The sequence below is a fragment of the Cotesia typhae genome, unplaced genomic scaffold (genome assembly GCF_013202065.1).
Source record: "Cotesia typhae breed Kobodo isofemale line unplaced genomic scaffold, CoteBio_Ctyphae scaffold_91, whole genome shotgun sequence".
NCBI classification, from domain to species: Eukaryota; Metazoa; Arthropoda; class Insecta; order Hymenoptera; family Braconidae; genus Cotesia; species Cotesia typhae.
The window spans coordinates 1784651-1806547 of record NW_027423781.1 but is presented as its reverse complement, the minus strand read 5'-3'; the positions used below and the strand labels follow the sequence as shown (position 1 = coordinate 1806547).

At 29.8% G+C, this 21897-nt stretch overlaps 3 protein-coding genes across 5 annotated transcripts; 1 reads left to right on the top strand and 2 right to left on the bottom strand.

The window, feature by feature from the left end:
• Positions 1–88: 88 nt before the first annotated feature.
• Herc4 (HECT and RLD domain containing E3 ubiquitin ligase 4) lies at positions 89–10707 on the bottom strand. 2 transcript variants are annotated; one of them, XM_074258565.1, is made up of 11 exons: positions 10536–10707; positions 10054–10160; positions 8855–9311; positions 8474–8749; positions 7952–8103; positions 7484–7867; positions 3303–3430; positions 3058–3226; positions 2692–2988; positions 913–2175; positions 89–545 (listed from the first exon to the last, which is right to left on the bottom strand). In XM_074258565.1, the coding sequence occupies exons 2-11, from the start codon at positions 10072–10074 to the stop codon at positions 393–395; spliced, it is 3300 nt and encodes a 1099-aa protein (XP_074114666.1). In that variant the 5' UTR covers positions 10075–10160; positions 10536–10707; the 3' UTR covers positions 89–392. The 2 variants fall into 2 exon arrangements, with proteins under 2 accessions (XP_074114666.1, XP_074114667.1); XM_074258566.1 differs by lacking the exon at positions 10054–10160.
• Positions 10708–11736: 1029 nt separating this feature from the next.
• Positions 11737–18875, top strand: LOC141537540 (PHD finger protein 14). Of its 2 annotated transcripts, XM_074258575.1 has the most exons (12): positions 11737–11881; positions 11980–12099; positions 12177–12341; positions 12767–13006; positions 13519–13730; positions 13859–14741; positions 14814–15102; positions 16063–16582; positions 17359–17702; positions 17785–17893; positions 18415–18484; positions 18754–18875. In XM_074258575.1, the coding sequence occupies exons 2-11, from the start codon at positions 12057–12059 to the stop codon at positions 18433–18435; spliced, it is 2826 nt and encodes a 941-aa protein (XP_074114676.1). In that variant the 5' UTR covers positions 11737–11881; positions 11980–12056; the 3' UTR covers positions 18436–18484; positions 18754–18875. The 2 variants fall into 2 exon arrangements, with proteins under 2 accessions (XP_074114676.1, XP_074114675.1); XM_074258574.1 differs by lacking the exon at positions 18754–18875 and having other exon boundaries at positions 18415–18655.
• LOC141537541 (methionyl-tRNA formyltransferase, mitochondrial) lies at positions 18703–21126 on the bottom strand. Its single transcript, XM_074258576.1, has 6 exons — positions 20788–21126; positions 20268–20468; positions 19961–20083; positions 19716–19894; positions 19070–19264; positions 18703–18888 (listed from the first exon to the last, which is right to left on the bottom strand). Exons 1-6 carry the CDS (start codon positions 21021–21023, stop codon positions 18710–18712), a joined length of 1113 nt encoding a protein of 370 aa, XP_074114677.1. The 5' UTR covers positions 21024–21126; the 3' UTR covers positions 18703–18709.
• Positions 21127–21897: the final 771 nt, after the last annotated feature.

Genomic DNA, 21897 nt, shown 5'->3' with positions numbered 1-21897 from the left:
ATACAAACAAATTTACTAATTATTTTTTTAAGCAAAGGCACATGATCAGTTTTTAATGGAAAAATTTAAAAAATTTACATAGTCACCATAACTGTACATTATTTTTGAATAATTAAATATTTATTGATATTCTAGTCGTTGTAAGATTCTAAGAGATCCAACAAAAATAAGTGTTAAAGTTTACATGCGTGTGTCAATTACTATTGGGCCCGCCCAATTATTAAATAATTTTAATAGAAAAGAAATAAAAAAAAAATATTTGACGATTTAATTACGGTGTTTTTGATAGAAGAAATAATTATAACAAAGAAAAAAATATATATATATATATATATATATATATAAATTTATTAAGTTAATGTGGCAAGTACGAACTGTACTGATATTTGATTCTATACCAATGAAAATCCTTGAGTTTGTTGTATCGCTTGTAATAATTTGTATCGTAATCGTTCTTTTGTTTGATAACGCGGTAAATCCAGTAAATTGAAACAAGTGTGTGCAACCGGTAAAAATTTTTCATCAGTCATTGGTTGTATTTTAATCTAGAAGAAATATTGAATTATTATCACAGAAATTTTTTTTTTATTGTACTCATTATAATCTGGATTATACTCATTAAATCTGGATTATATTCATTGTAATCTGGATTATAGTCATTATAATCTGGATTATAATAGTTATAATCTTGGATTATACTCAGTATAATCTTGGATTATACTCAGTATAATCTTGAATTATATTCAGTATAATCTTGGATTATACTCAGTATTATAGATTATAGTGAGTATAATCTAGATTATGGCCATTATAATCTAGATTATAGCCATTATAATCTGGATTATACTAGCTACTATCTGAAATTACAACAGAAAAATTTGTAAAAAAAAATCAACCTAAAAATAAACTCACTTTGATAGCTTTCATGCCTTGTAGAGGTATTCGATCGCTACCAGTCAAGAATAGAAGAAATTTCTTCTTTTCTTCCAACGGTAGTTCATGAAATATTTGCCAAAACATAACAATAGTTGGGTCATCTTTGGTATAGCCTTTTTTATAGATGGCATTGTCTTGTAATTCTTTCCAATCATAATTTTCATGTCCAACTACAACAGCCATTAATTCATGACTGTGAAATAGTTTTAATACACGGCCACCGCAAACTTTATGAAATCCATTGTAAAATGCTTTAAAATGAGACTCAACAGATTTATTAAATATATAATCAACATAGGAGTTAACAAATTCTTGCTTGTTCTCCAATGTAATAGCTATTTTACTGCCACCTGGTATCAATTCATAGACTTTTTGTTCTCCGTATACTTCACGGGTAACTTCAAAATTTAACAAGAAGACATCTGCTAAATCTGGCTCATTGTAATCTAAAATACTTTGCAAGCTTTTAGCAAGAACAGGAGATAAATCTTTAAGGTCAGCAAGATTAACTGGCTCATTTAATAATTTTTTGTACAATGCCAACGGAAATGGTAGATTAATTATTATAAAATTATAAATAACAAGCCCACAGAGTACACCGATTAAAAAGTACATCATTTCATCTTCAAATGAATCTTCACTGAACCAAATAGTTCTTGTTTCATCGTACTGTTTGAACATTCCGTATTTTGGATCTAAAATTTCTTTTAATAGTAACATAAAAAATTCTTTTTTAACTCCACCAGCGTCTTCAGCTTCTTCGCCGTGAAATTTAACCCGCAATGGCTTTTTTAAGTCACTTGAATTTTGTGAAGTTAATTCACGGAGAGTATCCACGACAATATTTTCACGTGATACATTTAACATTAAAAATTGCGACGTTTGCGGAGTATCAGTCGGCGTAAATGCATTGAATATTGCATTTGTAAATGCTCGTGTTGCTGCCTCATTCATTGCCGAGTGCATTTGTATTGCTTGATCTGTTTCAAGCAGCAATAATTTTGCTTCTGCGTCAAATATAAATGAATAATTGCAGATTAATGCTACGCCAACAGAATTTGAATCGGAGTTACTAAGCCATTTTATATAATCTGTTCTTATGTTAATTAAAGTTGTTAATTCTGGCAAATGAAATACATCGTAAGGCACACGAAGACCTTCATTTTCGGTTTGATTTAATTTATTTATAAATTTTAATAATTCTAGGCTTAATTTTAACGTTGAGTCTGATGAAAAATGCTGTAGATAGAAAAAAAAAAAATTTTAGAAAATTTCATTTTGGGACAAATGCCAAAAAAGGATAATTTTTTTGTTTTTTTTTTTAATCACTTTGCAAGTATTTTTTAATTAAAAAAAATAAAAAAAAAAAAAAAAAAAAAAAAATATTTAAAAAAATGTATATCAAATTATAAAATATTAAATAAAATGTTATTTTTTGTAAAAAAATATATTTTATCATTTTTTTAAATGAATAATTTTTTTTTTTTATTTTAATTGCAAAAAATAATAAATTTTAAAAAATTAGTTAATTTTCAAAAATTTTAAATGAAGTCAAAATTTTTATAAAAATTCAGAAAATAAATTTTTTTGGTTACTCCTTAATTATTATTCTTATTATTATTAATAATTTATTGATTTTGAGATTTTGGACAATTTTGAGTTAATTGGTAAAAAAAAAAAATTTTTTTGATCGCTTTTTTGGGCATTTTTGTCATGTGAAAAATGATTGTGAAATAAAAAAACAAAATTACTTACCATATTGTCAATATTTTTGGTTTGTTTCATAATAAGTAAAATAATAGCTTTATACGATCTTATAAGTCTGTAAAAGACTTGAACAGATGCTTTACTCCACCAAATACCAACTATTTTTTTAGCTTCGGGCTTCAAGTTGTTCAGAGCTTTGGCAAAAGGTCTTTGGAGAGATTCACAGTGTGTTGGCTCGGTGAAACCATGGTACAGTGGTAGAGTAAGGTAAACTCTTAGAGCTTCAACATCTGGTGGTGATGCAGCTAATGATGGTATCAATTCATCGATAATAGACGTGAAAATCTAGAGTAATTAAAATTAATTTAGCAAAAATTTTGTTAACAATTATTAATGTAAATATAGAAAATTTACCAGTTCTTGTATTGTATTATTTTGGAAATCAGAAATAATTCCAAAAAGTCTAGAAGCTTTTACTACATCCACACCAGAGTGTTTACTTGAACATCCATAATGTTGATCATTGTCGAGTAGAAATGATCCATTTATAGATGATTGGCTACGAAAAACTGTCTCTAAATACCTATTTTAAACAATAAGTAAATTAATTATGTATTTTTAGTGTTAATAATAAGTTTAATTCATATAAATTTACTGACATCATAAGATCATGATCCAATGGTGCGCCCATAGGTACTTTATGACAAAATAATAGTTGTTCTTCTGATACAGTAAGAATTTGTGTTGAAGGATCGAATATCCTGCTATCATCTGATGGAATGTTACTCTGAAAAAAAAAAAAAAAAAAAATCATCATAATAATAATAATAATAATAATAATAATAATAATAATAATAATAATAATAATAATAAGCGGTGCTTGCTACGTGGCCTCCAAGCGGCGCATCGCGGGAAACGTAGACCATAACATCAGGTCTGTAGGCGAACGACGTATCCCGTGCAGTGGGCCAACTACCCACTGCATGGAAATAACTGAGTTACCACAAGATACCAACTCAGAAGTGCTCCCCACAACCGGTCCTTTTCGGATGAGGACCATTCATCAGGTGGGAGGAGCACGCCGGACCTGATGAAAGATGACGACCCTGGCAACTTAAGGACTTACTTTAAGTGGACGGAGGAACTGAGAGTCGATCTCTTGGTGTGCTACCAACGTAGCGAGCCGGGGGTGAGCGGCTATGTGGCCCGGATGCACACTCTTTGGAGTGATATGCATCCGGAGCTAGCGCATTTTACGCCCAAACACCTGCGTAATTATGCCGCTCATCTTCGGCGAAATAGAAGATCGCTTGTGCCGGACAGAAGGCAGTCTAATAGGCTTTCCTTTCCGGCGCAACTACACCAAGAGCGACGCCGTTCCTCCTTGGACAACAACAATCCCTTTGTAGGACGGCAAGTAAGTATATCTAAAAAGATAACTTACTCCCAACAACAGCTTGACGCGGTAAACGAAGATCTCCGTGCAAACATCCTGGAGGACTCCACCCTGCTCACTGTGAGCCAGGTTGTGTATGGTGCAGCAGTTTCGGCTTTTCCGAGAGAGAGACATTGTCTCTCGATCGAGGCAAGGTTGAAACAGCGCATCTCACAACTTGGCTTGAAAATTGACATGTCCCGGAAACAGGTCTCCCGCATTCAGTGTGTGATTGAGTACGACACAACTCAAACACCATACACGCCCCGAATTCGGCGCATTGCTGCTGAACTTCGGTGGCGTCATCACACACTGAACAAGAGTACTCTTCATGTCATCAAGGAAGAGTCTCTTAATAAATTGCGGGCTCTAGTGGCTGCTAAAAAGTCATTAGAGAAAAGGCTGAAGCGGTTGGTCGACAACTCGTTGTTTCGATCCAGCCCTTCACGGTTTCTGACACCAAAGACCGATGTTACCGGGAATTATCCAACACCTGAGCGGGTGGAAGCTTTTGGACTGAGTTGTATGGAGATCAACCAAACGTGAACGCCAACACTCCAGCTCTGCACGACTTCAAAGTATTCTGTCGGGAACACCGTCGATAGAATGCTGATGAAGAGAGCCCTGCAGTCAGTGTGGATGAAGTTCGTTCAGCTTTAAATGGCAGCAAAAATTGGGCTGCCCCGGGACCAGACGGCATTAATGTCTTTTGGTGGAAGAAGTTTACTTCTACCCACCTCCATCTGGCCCGCATATTTACATCATACATTAGAGCTGACGATCCGATTCCGGACTGGCTTGTAGAAGGGCGAACCGTACTGATACCTAAAAAAGGTGACTTGTCTGATCCTAAGAATTTCAGGCCTATCACCTGCTTGAATGCGGTTTAAAAAATTTTTACAAAAATTTTAAATAACCGTATCTTGCAGCAGATAGAGCCTGTATGGCAACAGATATATGAACAACGTGGCAGTAAAAGAGGCCTGTCAGGTTGCAAGGAGAACCTGATAGTGGATCGATGCGTCTTACAAGATGCGATCTACTATCAATGCAACCTGTCAATGGCTTGGATTGACTATCGCAAGGCATTTGACTCAACTCCACATGAGTTGATTTTATATCTACTCAAATGCCTGAGAGTCAATCCCGAAATAGTGGAATGCATTCGGCGTACAATGCAGCTCTGGCGAACGCGTTTTCACATTGGAAGTGGAAACGCATTGCACGTAACCGGAGTTGTAGAGTACAAACGAGGGGTCTTCCAAGGCGATTCCTTGAGCCCTCTGCTGTTTTGCATTTCACTGCTGCCTATATCTGTTGCTCTCCGTAAAACTCGTGGGTACTCTGTGGGGCCTCCGGGTGATCGAAAATATTCGATCACCCATCTGCTTTACATGGATGATCTGAAGCTATATAGTACTGATGAAGATCATCTACAAGCAGCCCTCAACATCGTAGCAGAGTACACACGAGATGTCGGAATGTCTTTTGGGTTTGACAAGTGTGCGGTCGTACATCTGGCGAGGGGTAAGTGCTCTGATACTGGTGATGATGTCGAGTTAGTAGATGGGAGTGTCTTAAGACAATTAGACGCCGGGGAGTTGTATAGATATCTAGGAATGGAAGAGCACCGCATGCATGCGGTCTCTGAAGTCCGAACAACTCTCCAGAGCGAGTATGTTAGGAGACTCCGGAAAATTTGGTCCTCCGAACTTTCCGGCAAAAACAAAGTCTCAGCTACTAACATGCTCGCTGTCCCAGTCTTACTATACTCTTTCGGTGTCCTGAAATGGGCCCGAAAGGATTTACGAGATCTCGACATCAAAACCCGTAAGATCATTAATATGAATCGGAGCATGCACCCCAATTCATCAGTCGCCAGATTATACCTCTCCCGGTCCATCGGTGGGAGAGGTTTGCAGAGTTTGGAGCGGCTTCACGACCGTTTGGTCCTGGGTTTAACACACGAAGTTGTCAATTTCACTGCAGACGAGGATGACTTTCTTATGCAAATTGTACATAAACATGAAAATGCGCATAAGGGGTCATTCTTGTATAAGGCAGCAATATATGCGGCAAGAACCCTTGGTCTTGGAGAAATAAACGCTCTTATGGAACTCCGAAAGGAGGAATTTAAGAGCGTCATCAGAACGCCGAGGAAAAACTACTCCTTGGCGAACTGATGGACAAGTCCATGCACAGCGTGTTCTTTAAACACGTGCGTGATCATGGCTTGTCCATCCAGCTGACGTTTTCCTTCTTAAAGTCAGCGGGCCTGATGTCCGAGACTGAAGGGTTCATATTTGCCTGCCAAGATGGTGTCATTAACACTCTTGAGTACCGTAGCAAGGTGCTCCAGGTGCAGCTTCCGGACACGTCCTGTAGGAGGTGTAGACAACATCCGGAGACGCTTATGCACCTTTTGTCGGCATGTCCAGTGCTGGCGAGAGGTGCATATATCCAGCGTCACAATGCTGCCCTGAGAGTACTGTACTACTATCTTCGTCATTGCTACGGTATTGACGTGACACCAGTGCTGCCTTATTTGCCAGGAGATATTCCCCAGGTTGTTGAGAATGACAGTTGCAAAATTTATTGGAACATGCCATTTGCAACAACCCGGCGGATAGATCACAACAAACCTGATATTGTGCTCTTCGACAAGGCCACTCGTGACATTTATGTCATTGAGTTCTCGGCCCCGGCTGAATACAACATCTCAGCCAAAGAAGAGCACAAAAGACAAATATATCAGGATCTCCTGTTTGAAATTGGCAAACTTTACCCAGGTTACCGTGTCAAGCTTGTCGTCCTGATTGTTGGCGTCCTAGGAGGGATGAAACAGTCTTTTGTATCCTCACTTGCCAAAGTTCCAGCTTGTTCATCAAAAGCTGAGTTCTTGGCAGTTAGAATGCAGAAGGCTGTTATACTTGGTTCTCTCCGTCTCTTAAGGGAAATGACTTTAGCCTGCTGTGATCACTAACCGCCTTGTTGTGCGGAGTGGTCCAGCAGTAACAGATGGAGCTCAGGCTGGGCCCTCGGAGAATCGGACTCCGGGGATAACCCCCCTGAGCATTTAATAACATAATAATAATAATAATAAAATAGCAAGAATTAAAAAATTTTTTATTATTTTGATAAAATTAGATTTTATTTTAAAGAAAAATTTCAATTGCTAATTTTTAAATTTAAAAATTTTCAAATTTGTTTAAATTTTTCAATTTTAAAAAATTTTTTAATTTTTTAAAAAAATTCTAAAGAAAAATTTCAATTGCTAATTTTTTAATTTTTAAAAAAAATTTCAATTGCTAATTTTGTTTCTAATTATTTTACGAGATAATAATAATAAATAATTAATGGTTATGACTAGAATAATTCAAATAATTAAAAAAAAAAAAAAAATACCTCTCGTTTAGTAACAGTAACAAAACAATGATCACCGCCAGTAAATATATGTTTAACAACACAATCAATGCTGTATTCACTCGTAGGAGCACCACTTTGATAAATTGATGTGCCATTTGGCGATACCCAGGGACCAAGGACAACCTGAGGAGTTGTAACAGTTCGCGTGGTCTTTATTCCCAGTTGACCAGCGCCGCCAAGACCCCAAGCGTACACTCGACCTCTTGAAGGAATCAAAGCCAACATATGTCGTTTACCACACGATATTTGTGTGACTACACTTCCCATAAGTTCCATTATTTGGCGAGGTAGAATTTCGTTTGTTGCTGAGCCGTGTCCTAGCTGCCCGTATGTATCAGCGCCACAAGTGAATACTCCACCGTCCTATTAGAAAATAATTAAAAAAAAAAAAAAATAGTAAAATAATTTTTGCTAGGAATTAATTTTTATAAATTCAAATAAAAATACCATTGTAAGAAAAGCCGAAAAGTCTTCTCCACAAGCTACGTGTTTTACTTTGGAATTTCTTAAAGTTCGCAATTGGCATGGCAAACTAGAACTTTGAGTGCAATTCACTCCTAATTGCCCGAATGTGTTTCTACCCCAAGCATAAATAGCACCTGTAATATAATAAAATATTTAATATTTAATAAATTATAAAATTTTTTAAAGAGATTGTGCCTGTTAATTAATTTAATTATTAAAATCTGTTAATAATTTTTTAAATTAAAATTTTTTTAATTTATGGTTAATAATTATTTAAATTTAAAATAAAAAAATATTGAATATTTATGTTCAGAATTTTGGAAAATTAAAAAGAAAAATTATGAGCGTAAAAATACTATCTAATGTATTTTATGTACGATCAGAATTAATTTTTTAATTATAAGAATAGTGTTAAATCAAGTAATGATTAATTGGTACTTAAAAAAATTTTTTTTGAACAATTAAATTTAAATATAAAAAATATTTATAAATAAATAAATTTACCAGACTTAGAAACTACTATTGTATGATATCCTCCACAAGCAACATAAGCAATCGGAACAGCTTCAAGACATTTTATTAATCTTGGCTTATGTTCAATCTTAGATTCCGGACCAATTCCCAGCTGACCTTCATCATTCAAGCCCCAGGCATAGAGTTTTCCATTATTTGTAAGAGCTACCGCGTGTTTGTAACCACAAGATACTTGAATAACTATGCTGGTAGCCAGAGTTTTCACCATCCGCGGTGTCTTTTGTACAGGTACGAATGAACTTAAACCTATTAAACAAAAAATAATATTTATAAAAATTAATCAGAATCCGAATGAATTTTACAGTTTATTTTTTTCCGTGTAAGGCAATTTCAGTATTAAATAAAACTCACCTAATTGACCGTTAGAATTGCATCCCCAACTGAATAGTTGACCCCACTCGTTTATTGCTAACGTATGACTAGCGCCACAGACCGCTTTTTTGAATACAAAAGCTTCAAGGTCTGATACCAGTTGTAATTTCTTCCTAGGTTTATCATGTCCCAATTGTCCGCAGTCATTATTACCGCATGAGTAAATTTTACCGTCTTGAGTAATTACAACTGTGTAATTATTACCACAAGCAATGTCTTTTATCTCAGTTGCTTGTTTAAAGTCAGTTACTTCTCTAGGTACATTTATTATTTCTTCTTCTAAACCACCTAGGCCCAACTCACCGTGAACTGTGCTGCCCCAACAAAACATATCGGCTTCAAGGATTAAAATTGTTTTGTCTATTATAAATTTTTTTTTTTCAGATAAATTTGTGACGCTACAGCTATTACGTCGGCGTTTTTTTGGTGAGTTTGCCTGAAAAATATTTTATATTTATTCATTATTCATCATAAAAAATATTATTTTATTAAGTAATAAAAATACTTAAAATTTAATTATTTTAATGTGGCAAAAAAAAAAATTAAAATTAAATGAGCCGATATTTAAAAATTTTTATAAATTAAAAATGCAATTTTTTTGTTAAATAAAATTAAAAAATTGTCAAGTGACAGCTAACTTAAAATCATAAAATTTCACATGTAGAAAATTTAAAAAATTATACATTTAATTTTGTAAAAATGTTTTTTTTTTTTTGTTACAATTGAATAAATAAAAAAAAAAATTTTTTTTAATTTAAAACGTCGGCTAATTTTCAGTCATTAGTGAATTTTTAAATTTTATTTAACAAAAAAAAATTAGTTCCTAAAAAATGATTTTTAAAAAATTGGATTTTTAATTTTTAAAATTTTTTTTTTCATGAAAATAAATTTAGCAGATATTTAAAAATTTTTAGAATTTTTTTTTACACATAAATTATTACAAAAAAAATTGACATTTAAAAATTAAAAATTCAATTTTTTAAAAATCATTTTTTGGATCTAATTTTTTTGTTAAATAAATTTTAAAAATTCTCTAGTGACTGCTAACTTTAATGTAATTTTTTTTTTCTATAATTTATTTGTTAAAAAAAATTATTAAATTTATTTTCACGCTAACTTTAGTATTGTCAAAAAAAAATCAATATTTTTTTGATATTTTAAATAAAAAACTAAATTACCTTATTCTTTTGATGATCCATTAACTTTAATAAAATTTTTTTAACCACACTACAGATAATTTATATTAAATAATTTAATTTTAAATTTATATTTATTTAATTTTAACCTACAGGAAAAAAATGTGATTTTTTAAAATAAAAATGTTTATCATTTGTAATTTAATTCACATTATTTTTTTTTTTTCTATTATTTATAAAAATAATAACAAACGATTTAGACAGAATATATAAAGCGCGTTAATAAATTTTTATTTGTAAACAAAAAAAAAGTTGAAAAAAAATTACAGATCTTTCCAAAAAATTTTTAATGGTAAAATAAATAAATAAATTTGCTGATGCATATAATGCAATTATAATTTTTAAAAATATTGTAGAAAAAACTAGAGAAATAAAGACTCAAAATGTTAAAATAAAAATTGTAATGTTCTATTTATTTATTTATTTAATTAATTTTAATAATACAAAATTAAGATTGTACATACCATACAATAACCTACAATTAATTCAATTGGATATTGGATTCCTTATCTTCTATTCACTATAACAGATAACTAATCACAATATTTAAAATTATGTTTCATAAATGACATTTATAAAAATCACCAAAGAAAATTATTAATTTTATTTGGATCAAAAAGTGATAATTCATTCGACAAAAATTAAAAAAAAAACTATATTGGTCTATAGTTATATATATATTTATAGATATATTTATAGATGTAATGTCTTGTTGACTTATCTACTGATGGTTACTCAAATTATGAGCAAGGTAATTATAAATTCCGTTCACTGAGGTCAAAACTCGCTAAAAACACGGGCCGCCATTTATTATTGGTTAATATTAATGCGCGCGCGTGGCGCGCAATTCAAATTTTGAAATTTAATTTTTTTTAATTTCACTCTATCTAAAATTAAACAAAATTTTATAGAGATTATTTTTTAATAATTAAATCCTTTTAAGTAAATAATATCACCAAATTTTTATTCCAACAATCTTAATTTATATTAAATTATAAGTACTTTTTATTAATTTCCACAAGTGAAAATTTTTAATTGAACTTTTTTTTAATAATTTAATTGCTATAAAATTCAAAAAAAATTTTTATTAAAAAATATATAAATCCAATTTTTTAAAAATCATTTTTTAGGAACTAATCTTTTTTGTTAAATAAAATAAAAAAATTATCAAGTGACAGCTAACTTTAATGTCATATTTTTATAAATTAAAAAAAAAATGAGCTGTCAGCTGATTTTAAAACTAATTAAAAATTCCCGCTTTTTCAAAATGGCGGTCAGTTTCCGAACGATGGTAAAGAAAACTGACAATACGCTTGATATTTTTCTCATCAGGAAATATTAAAAAAAAAAAAAAAAAAAAAAAAATTTCTAAATTTTGTTAATCTCAATTTAGTGTAAAAAAGTGATTGTAGTTTTACATAAATATTAAACACATACTGCCGTAATAATTTACAAACTAAGTAATCGAGTTAGCACGTACGCTCTGCAGGAGATTATTTTTTTCTGAAGAAAACCAGACAGTAATTTTTAAAAAGCCGGCAACACACATATATATATATATTTATATACATATATATTTATATACATATATATTTGAGTAGATTTATACCTATAGGTATAATTACATTACTTGACTATTCTCTTCCCTTCCTCTTGCCCTTACTATACACTATACTTTTCAGCAATTCCAATTCCAAGCTTTGGTCTGTGTTTCATAAATCATACATATTTTATTCCGTAAAAAATCAACTCACTTTCGGAGTTAATAATCGTACGGTGCAATAAAAATCATGGAAATTTAAGCGACAAGGTATTAAATAAAAATTAATTTGTTTTTATAATTAAAAAAAAATACTTTAATTTAAAAACATATATTTATAATTTTTTTTTTTTTTTTTTTTTTTACAGAATCAATCACACTTTTGGTTATAATGTATTATATTTATTGATAGTTAAAAATAGACACTAAAATTTGAGTGATAAAAATGTCTCAAGAAGACGACGTGGGATTTTTATACAAGACCATGAGTAAGTATAAATTTTATTTATCAAAAATAAATATAAATATATGTTTATATATATTTTAATAATGAAAAATATTTCAGTCGAACGAGATCCAAAAAAGCGTAGAGTTAAACCGGTCGAATCTGCACAAACTTCATTGTTAGATTTTGATTTAGGAGAAAGTTCTGATGATAGTGATTTCCGCATTGAAGATCATTGCGAAGAATCTGATGATGATTCTGTTGACTCACATGACGATGGCAAAGGTAAATAAAAATTTTTATTTATTTAATGTTTACTAGAAACTTTTCAGTCACTCTGTGACTGCCGTAACTTGTCAACTATAAATAAATAAAATTTTGCTTTATTAAATAATAAATTGCACTGTACTCTCCTAACTATTGATGTTTTTAAAGATATAAGCTCATCCCGATGTTATACTCATCAAGAGCTTTCATTTGAGTACCCACATGCATTTTTTATATATTTTTCATATATACATATATTTTTATAAATATATAAAATATATGAAAAATTGATGTGGGTACTCAAATGAAAGGTTTCAATGAGTGTAATGTCAGGGCAAGCTTATATCTTTAAAAATGTCAATAGTTCACAAGATATTTATGAAATTGCACTATATTCTCTTAATAATATAGATAATAATTGATTTTTTCTATTTTTTTTTTAGACAACGCGGGGTCAGATGAATCGGATGATTCAATGGGAGATCCATTAATGGTTGGAAAAAGTAATACTGATGTGACTGTAAATGACATTATTGAGAAAGCGAGACAACAAGCTGCCAAGGGAGAAATTTTAGATGAAAAATTAGCCAAAATGCTTATTTGCTGTGGGTGTTTAGGAGATAGAAGTGATGATATTAATGAAATCGTTGAGTGTGATGGATGTGGAGTAACAGTTCATGAAGGTAATTATTGAACTTAGTTTTTTTTTATCGAAAATTTTTGAGCTTGTTTATTTATTTATTTAGCAAGTTGCGAGGTCACTTGTGACCTCCGAAATTAACGGATTGTAAATAAAAAAATTCCAGATGTGAAAATTAAAAAAAATTATTAATGGAAATTTTTTTTATATAATTTAATTTAATATTTAAAAAATTGTTCAATTCTTTATAAATTATTATTGTAAAATAATAAAAATTCTTGAACATTTACTAAAAATTTTGTAACGTTTCAAGTGATTTAAATATTTAAATATTTATAATACTGAAATCATCAGACATCTGACAATTTTTTTTTTTTTTTTTTTTTTTTTATTTGGAAAGAAATTTTAATTTAAGAAATTTAACAAATTGACAAAGATTTTTAAATTTTAAAGAAAAAGAAAAAAAAATTTCAAGGAAAAAAAAAACACAATATGTCTGATAATCTATAATCACTATTTGATATTTTATAATCACTAATTTTGATATAATTTCAGGATGTTATGGAGTATCCGATGTTGAAAGTTTTTCAAGCACAGATTCATTGTGTCAATCGGCACCTTGGTTCTGTGAGGCTTGTAGCGCAGGAATTGAAAATCCGTCATGTGAATTGTGTCCCAACAAAGGAGGAATATTCAAAGAAACAGATGTAGGTAAATGGGTGCATTTAGTATGTGCTCTGTACGTTCCTGGCGTAGCATTTGGTGAGGTAAATAAACTTCAATACTGGGTACTTTACCTTAAATATTAATTAATTAATTTATTTATTTATTTGATAAATATATAAAAAATTATTGAAAAAAAAAAAAATAAAATAAAAAGTAAATTTAATTTTAGGTGGACCGTCTAGCAAGTGTAACTCTTTTCGAGATGGCATACAGCAAATGGGGTTCGAAATCGTGTTCATTGTGTGAAGATGCTCGCTTTGCTCGTACCGGAGTGTGTATAGAGTGCGACGCAGGGATGTGTCACACGTATTTCCACGTAACTTGCGCCCAAAGAGAAGGACTGCTGTCGGAAGCGCACAGTGAAGAAGTAGACCAAGCCGACCCGTTTTACGCTCACTGTAAATTACATTCTGACAAAACACTAGTTCGAAGACGTAGAAGGAACTGGTTGGCGTTACAAATCCGCGCTCAATATCGGCACGAGTTGTTGAAGCAGCCAGGACATCTAGACACTGAAGAGCAGCGCCGGATTCAGAGAAAACTCGCTAAACACCGACACAAATATTTGGCGCACAAAGCATCAAGGCAGCCACCTTGGGTGCCTACTCAAAAGATGCCGCGTTTATTGACTACCTCGGCGTCTGCTTGTCGGCAATTAGCGAGGAAAGCTGAGCTCATGGGCATAGACACCGCTGCGTTAGAAGCGCAAGAAGCTCAGCTGGTTGCTTTGGTAGATGTCAGGAAAAAATGGCATATTCCTCCGGCGTTTAGCGTTGAGTTCATTGGTTATTATCTTGACCGTAATCTGCGTGTGATTTCGATGAAACGCAAGCTTCAAGAGCTCCTGGATGTCAACACACAGCTGCTGACTGATCAGCAAAGACTTGACAGAAGGTACGACGAAGTTATGAAAGACAATGAAGAACAGATTAGGATAAATGTTACTTTGAAAGAAAAAATTGAATTGTATCATCAAGTCATTAGACTCGCTGGTTATGTCAAGCCTTTACCTCTTATTGGAGATCTTTCGAAACCCCGAGTGCCTACTTTAGGTAGATATAATAATGATTGTTGTTATTATGTAGATTTTTATAAGAAGTGTGTTTATAAAAATTCATTTTTAGGTACGGGACTCGGGGTTCCTACGGCAGCTGCCCTTAAAATGGGGGTTGGTTTTCCACTGCCTGTTAGCAAAGGGAGTGAAGGTGCCAGGGAAGGTAGGGTTCTTAGTAGTCAAGCTATGGAACTTACTCAAAAACCTGAGCTCACACTCAGACATCAGTGCGGTATCTGTCGCAGAGCGACCAATCAACATTTACTTGCTAAGTGTGACACCTGTCATCTTCATTATCATCTTTCTTGCTTGAACCCGCCATTGTCTCGTATGCCCAAGAAAACTAAACTTATGGGCTGGTAAATATTTTTTTTTAATTATAATTAAGGAGGTCATTCTGGTTTTTTTAATTTTTTTTTTTGACGATCGATAAAAAGATAGAACTTTGAATATTTGTTGTTACAAAGTTATAAGCATTTTTGTGGAGCAAAATTTAAAAAAATTTTTAAATGTTCATTTTTTTTTTTTTCATGAAAATAAATATAGTAGATATTTAATAATTTTTAAATTTATAGACTGATAAATATTTTTTTTTTTTTTATTTTTAAAATTTTTAAAATTAAAATTAAGGAGGTCACTCCAAGACAAAAAAATTTTAAAGCCAAAAGAGAGTTACATTTTTTTTTTTAATCATACATAAAATTATACTCTTTAAAAAAAAAAGGAAAAATTATAACTCTGGTAAAAATAATGACTCTTCTACTAATTTTATTTAAAGAAGAAATCAGTTGATTCATTCAAAAATTATTGCGGTTTGAAAATTCAAAAAATTCAAAGTGTTCTATGAAACTTCTATCAGACTTTTGAGCTCGAAGAGCTCAAAATAACACATACATTATATTTTTGAGCTCAAAAATGTCATAAGTGCAATTTTAAGCGTCTTTTAATTTTTTTTAATTTTTAATTTTTTTTTAAGGCTAATAATTAATTATGATTAAAAAAAAAAAAATGATACGCTTTTTTGGCTTAAAAATTTTTTTTTCTTAATACCAAAAGGACGTATACAAAAAAATTTTTTTATTCATTTTTTTTACAGATTTGAATGTTGTAAAAATTGTTAGATTGGTTGGAGAAAAAATATTTTTTTTATACGCCCTTTTGGCTTTACAAAGTAGTAAAACGGCGTACCATAATTTTAATAATCAAATTATGTAAAAAAAAATATTTTTTTTTTTAATAATTTTTTATATAAATTATTTAAGAAGTAAAAAATTTTTGAATTATATTATTTATTAAAATAAAATAAAATAAAATTACAGGCAATGTTCTGAGTGTGATAAAGAATCTTCAGGATCAGAAATCGAGCATGTCGATACCTCAGCACCTAGAAAATTACGTCACTGTAAAGACGAGGTAGCACCGAGTGAAGAAAGCCAATTGCCGAGCACTCCAAGCACACCTACATCATCGAAAGCAGTAGTCCCTGCAGTAGTGATTCCGGAGCCGCAACCTATGCCGAAGTTGACTATCAAGCCAATGATTCCCCAACCGCCGGTAGCTGAGCCCGTAAAAGTCGAAAACTCGCCATACGTTCCACCAAGTGTCACTGTGCCAATTACTCCTCGAGAAGGCTCTCCGCAGTACATGGTGGCTTCTGCCGATGGCACTGAGTCAGTCTCTCAGCGGAGTGCTAAAAAAAGGCGACGAGAAAAACATAAACGGTATACTCCAGATCCTATCACGGGAATCAAACAGCGGAAACGTAAACACAAGAGGAAGAGCTTGGATGTTGAAAATCCGGATGGTCAACCTGAAATTCATAGAAGGATTACGATTAAGGTATCTAGAGAATTTTTAACCAGTTTTTTGACCAACAGTGGGAAGATAGAACTTGAAATTTTTTTTTATTTATTTATTATTTCAAGATTATGCAAAATTAATTTCAAGCAAAAATCGTCATTAGCACGGAAGCTGTGCCATTCTGAAGAAGACGGTTTCGGAAAAAAATTACGCTAACTTCTTACAGAATTTTGAATGATTAATTTATAAGAATTAAATTTTTCCGACAGTAATTTTCTTGTTGAACAGTTTTTTTTTTTTTTTATTTAGAAAAATTTTTTACTAATTTTTTTGAAAATTGTGGTAATCAATTTTTTTTTTAATTGTGCATTTTTTTTTTTTTTAAATATATCAATAAATTTCGTTCAAAAAAATTAAAATTAAAATGGTGACCCCACTTGAAAATATTTACCAAAAATTTTTCAACCCCAAATTATCGGAAAAATTGTTTCTTAATGATTTTTTAATATTTTCTATGCATTGCATTACATTTTGGAAAAATAGATAAAAAAAATGAACAATTAAAAAAAAAATTAATTATCACAATTTTAACAAATTTTCAAAAAAATTTATAAATTAAAAAAAAATAATTGAATATCACAATTTTTGAAAAAATTATATAATCCAAGATTCTACTGAGTATAATTCAAATTATAATTTTCAACAATTAAATTTATCACAACATTGTTAATTTTTTTGAAAAGAAATTTTTTTTTATTGTTCATAAAAAAAAAAAAAACAAGCTAATAATAATTAATTTTGTGAATTTATTTTAGATCAAGCCGATTCCTAGACCAGAAGGTTCCGAAGTCTCAGACTCGAGTCCCCAAATGTTTGTCGCAACTTCGACGAGTACAGAAATAACAACACCTCCACCACCACCACCGCCTGCTCATGTCTTTCCAGTTCCAGTTCCAGTTCCACCGCCACCTCCGCCACCAGTTCCTCAAACTTCTCCGACTCCTCCAGTACCTATGATACTTAATAACCCAATTACGCCAGTAGTCGTTAATACTTCCAGTAATTCTCGATTATCGTTAGGGAAGAAAGTTAAAGACGCTGAACTTATTACTCATTGTACTGTTTGCGGTTCAACTGGAACTTCACAGAATATTGTGATGTTAGTAATAAATTATTTAATTTTTTTACTTCAACAATTGATTGTTATTATTAAATTAAATTTGACTTTTTTTTTTTTCTAGGTGTGATGAGTGCAAAAAATGTTATCATTTCACTTGTTTGGAACCTCCGGTTAAAAAGTCACCCAAGCGACGAGGATACTCTTGGCATTGTGCAGATTGTGATCCCAGTGTAAGTCATACAAAAAATTATGTTTTTTATTATAAAACATGAAAATAATGCGTCATCAAAGAAGCAATGTCATAAGAAAAATTAAATATGAAAAAGGGGCAAAATGGACAACCAAAAAAATTTTTTTTATTGATCTTGACGTTTTGGATAATTTTAATTTGATCGGCAAAAAAAAATTTTTTATGCTCGTAGATATGAATTTTTAATTTATTATGCCTTAATTTTTTTATAATTGATTTTTCAATTATAGCGCGTGTATTTTTTATATAAAAATTTTATTTGAAACATTGCAAAATTTCTAGTAAATGTTCAAGTATTTTTTTTTTATTTTATTATAATTATTTTAATGAAACTAAACAATTTTTTTTTAGTATTAAATTAAATTTTTTTTTATCAATTATTAGATTATAAATTTAATTATTTGTATCTAAATTTTTAATTAGAAATTTTGAAATTTTATTTTTTAAAAAATTTACTGTAAAATATTAGACTTTAAAATTATTAAAATTAATTTTTTTCAGGCCTCTGAAGCTGAGAATTAATCGACGTAAATATATCGACATGGAAATCGTTTTGATTTAAGATAATAATGTAAGATTGAGTAATTTAAATTTAAAAATTTAATTATATTTTGTATTATTAATTATATTTCAATCCATTAAAAAAGTACACAATACTTATAAAGAACTAAATAAATCAATTAACTTGATTTTTATATTAGTACCGATTCGAATGAAAATAAAATTTATATTAAGAGTAACATTTATAAATATTTATAATTATTTATACATCAAAAAAAAATTTATTGTTCAATTTTTAATCGTTAGAATATTTTAAAACTACACGATTTTCTTTTCTAGATAAAAATCCATTGTAAAATTCTTTTGCTGACATTTTTTTACGATTAGCCAGTGACACTTGTTCCACAGATATCCAATTGCCGTCTTTACATTGAACTATCAGTGAATTTAATTTTTTATCAAACATCATTAGTCCTGAAATTAAAAAATTTTAGTTATTTTAATTTTGATTTTTTTATTAAAAATTTTTTGTTGCATTAAAAAAAAGTAACAAAAATTTTTTAATTTTAAATTAAAAAAATCTTTGAAAAATTTTTGTAACAATTGAAAAATAAATTTTCTATTGAAATAAATAAATAATTTATTAAACACAAACCTGGTGTAATTTGTGACGTGATTGATTTATCTGATGGATTATTGAGTAATTTTACTCCAAAAATTTTCATTTTTTCACCATCATAGTTTGTTGTCAATGGATATATTCCTGTTAATGCTCTTTGAGTGTCATACACATTTTTTGCAGATAATTCATTCCAATTAATTGATGAAAATTTTCGTGTAATTTTAGGTGCTGAATTTAAGAATAAATAATTATTTTTTAAAATAAGAAAATTGTGTGTGTACTTTTGTACAAGTGTCAGAATTTCTACTTTTTTGGCATAAGAAAAAAAAAAAAAAAAAAAAAAAAAATTTTTTTTTAAAAATTAAAAAAAAAAAATATAAAAATTGTCAAAAAAAAAATGTTATAAAAATTCAATAAGGTTTTTTTACGGCTGCCCAATTTTAAAACACAGTAACTAAAAAATTTTTGTCCCTGATTTTTTTTAGTATCACTGCATTCCTTATAACTTTTAGACCTTAATTTTTTTTTTTAAATATTTATATTCAAGTATTTTCTATTCATAATTCAAATTTTTTGTCAATTTGGCGCGCAAACTATTTTAAAAAAAAAAGTTTTTTTTAATTTTAAAATTGTCAGTTACTGTGTTTTAAAATTAGGCAGCCGATTAGATAATTTATACCATAAGTAACATTTGTTTCAGATTGTAGTTTTCCAGAATTAAGCACGTGTGGTAAATTTTCTATTGTTTCTATCAACAAATTAGCTCCAATTTTAGATAACTTATCATAAAGCTCTGGTTGAGTTTCATTTGGGTGAATATCAACGATTTTTTGGGCTAAAATATCACCAACGTCGAACCTATAAATATAAATTAATTAATAACAAATGGTGTTTTATTTTATATAAAAATCGAAGAAAACTTACTTCTTAGGCATAATTTTCATGATAGTTACTCCAGTTTGAGCATCACCGTTCATCAATGAATAAATTATTGGAGCAGCACCTCTCCATCGAGGCAGTAGACTTGCGTGGACATTAATCATTCCTCTAAAATAATAAATTATTTTATTAATTTTCAAAATAAAAAAAAAATTCTGACCCAATTCAAAATTAAATTCTAGTAATTTACTTGAATTGAAATAATTAATGATCTCGTTACAAAATATTGAATTTGGTAAATTTGGTAAAAAAAAAAAAAAAAAAAAAAAAAAAAATAAAAATTAATACTCACAAAGGAAACTCATTAATTATCCACGGAGGAATTAAATGCCCAAAAGAAACAACAACGCCAATATCAAAATTTGATAGCGAGAAATTAACAGGCCATGAATGTAATTTTATTTTATGTTCTTTGGAAAATTTAATAATTCCATTTTCGTCTCCTTTGTAGGAACAAACTATTTCCAAGCTGCTTATTAGTTTTTTGGACCTGCTATATTTTTAATTTATTTATTTATTAAATTTTATTTTTTAAAGAAATTCATGACATTAAAGTTAGCTGTCACTTAAAAATTTTTTAACAAAAAAATTTGTTCTAAAAAGTTATTTTTAAATAATTGCATTTTTAATTTATTAAAATTTCTACAAATCAATTTTTTGCTATAATTTATTTATTAAAGAAAATTTAAAAAATTGTTAAGTGACAGCTAAATATAATGTCATAAGAAATTCTTAAAAATTATCAAATATCTGCTAAATTAATTTTCATTAAAATAAAATAAAATATAAATTAATTTTTTTTTTTTACTTACTAAGAGCTTTCCAGCTTCCGAAGACTTTCCAATGCAAAATCATCTGTACCAAAAAATAAAACATTCCATGGTCGTTTTTCTGTTTTTAATTGTGAATTTTCACTGTATTGTGCTTTGGTATATAAATAAAAATGCTTATGAATAAATTTTTTATTTACGCCGGTTAAAAATTCAAAATTTCTAGTTATTGACAATAATTTTTTAAGTTCATATTTCAAATTAGTATTAACTATCATTGTGTAAGTAAATATCAGTTATTTATTGTAAAGCGTGTTATTTATCAGATCTAACCTAATTTTATCACATTATAATTTTTTCTCCAATAATAAATAATTTTTTAATTATTATAATACATCAAAAAAAATTAAGTTATCAATATTGTGATTTTTAAAGAAATTTTTAATTTAATATTGTAAATTAATTAAATTTACAGCACAACAACTAGTATACTAGTAAACATATAAAATATAAACAAAAAATTATTGAATTTGAGCAGAGAAATAATTGAGATAATAAGAAACATGGTAACATTGATACCTGTAAACACGATTGTAGCAAAAAGCGGATAGCATATTAGATGTCTAGGAGTCACACAGGATTTACAGGGTAACCATGCGCAGCGGGTAAGTATGTCCTAACCTATATTTATTGATTACGGGGGTATTCTAGTCTAGAAGCATGAATTTCAGGTCACACGGAAAAAACAAAAATAGAAAAATTACAGTATATAATCTAACGTGGCGCTTCGTGATGAAAACTGAAAAAATTACAGTTTCAAATTGTAAGTATTACAGATTTTAATAAGAATTACATTGTAAAATGTAATATTTACATCGAAAGTTTTGAAAATTAACATTCAAAGTTTGAATTAGAAAATAGATATTTATGTTACGAGGCCGTAAAGTGGCGGTTTTCTGACAGTGACGATATTTCGATATGAGCTTAAGGTTTGCGGCGGGAAAATTCGAAACGGGCGCATTTTTAAAAAATTCGAAAAAGTAAAAAAAAATATTTTTTTTTTTTTCAGGCAGTTGTCATTGTGTGAAAAAATTTTTTCAACTTTTTCCCTAGTTCATGCCATAACGACATTACTTTAAATTAATAATCTTT

Bases quoted from the DNA above. Each gene is read 5' to 3' on its own strand.
- Herc4 (XM_074258565.1), bottom strand. From the start codon at position 10,074: ATGGATCATCAAAAGAATAAG. The intron at 2,989-3,057 runs GTAAATTTTCTA...TAATTACTCTAG, and splicing joins ATAATACAATACAAGAACTG to ATTTTCACGTCTATTATCGA. The intron at 546-912 runs GTGAGTTTATTT...TATTTCTTCTAG, and splicing joins AAGGCATGAAAGCTATCAAA to ATTAAAATACAACCAATGAC.
- LOC141537540 (XM_074258575.1), top strand. From the start codon at position 12,057: ATGTCTCAAGAAGACGACGTGGGATTTTTATACAAGACCATGA. The intron at 12,342-12,766 runs GTAAATAAAAAT...TTTTTTTTTTAG, and splicing joins CTCACATGACGATGGCAAAG to ACAACGCGGGGTCAGATGAA. The intron at 17,703-17,784 runs GTTAGTAATAAA...TTTTTTTTCTAG, and splicing joins ACTTCACAGAATATTGTGAT to GTGTGATGAGTGCAAAAAAT.
- LOC141537541 (XM_074258576.1), bottom strand. From the start codon at position 21,023: ATGATAGTTAATACTAATTTGAAATATGAACTTAAAAAATTATTGTCA. The intron at 20,469-20,787 runs GTAAGTAAAAAA...TTAAAAATATAG, and splicing joins CGGAAGCTGGAAAGCTCTTA to CAGGTCCAAAAAACTAATAA. The intron at 20,084-20,267 runs GTGAGTATTAAT...TTATTATTTTAG, and splicing joins ATAATTAATGAGTTTCCTTT to AGGAATGATTAATGTCCACG.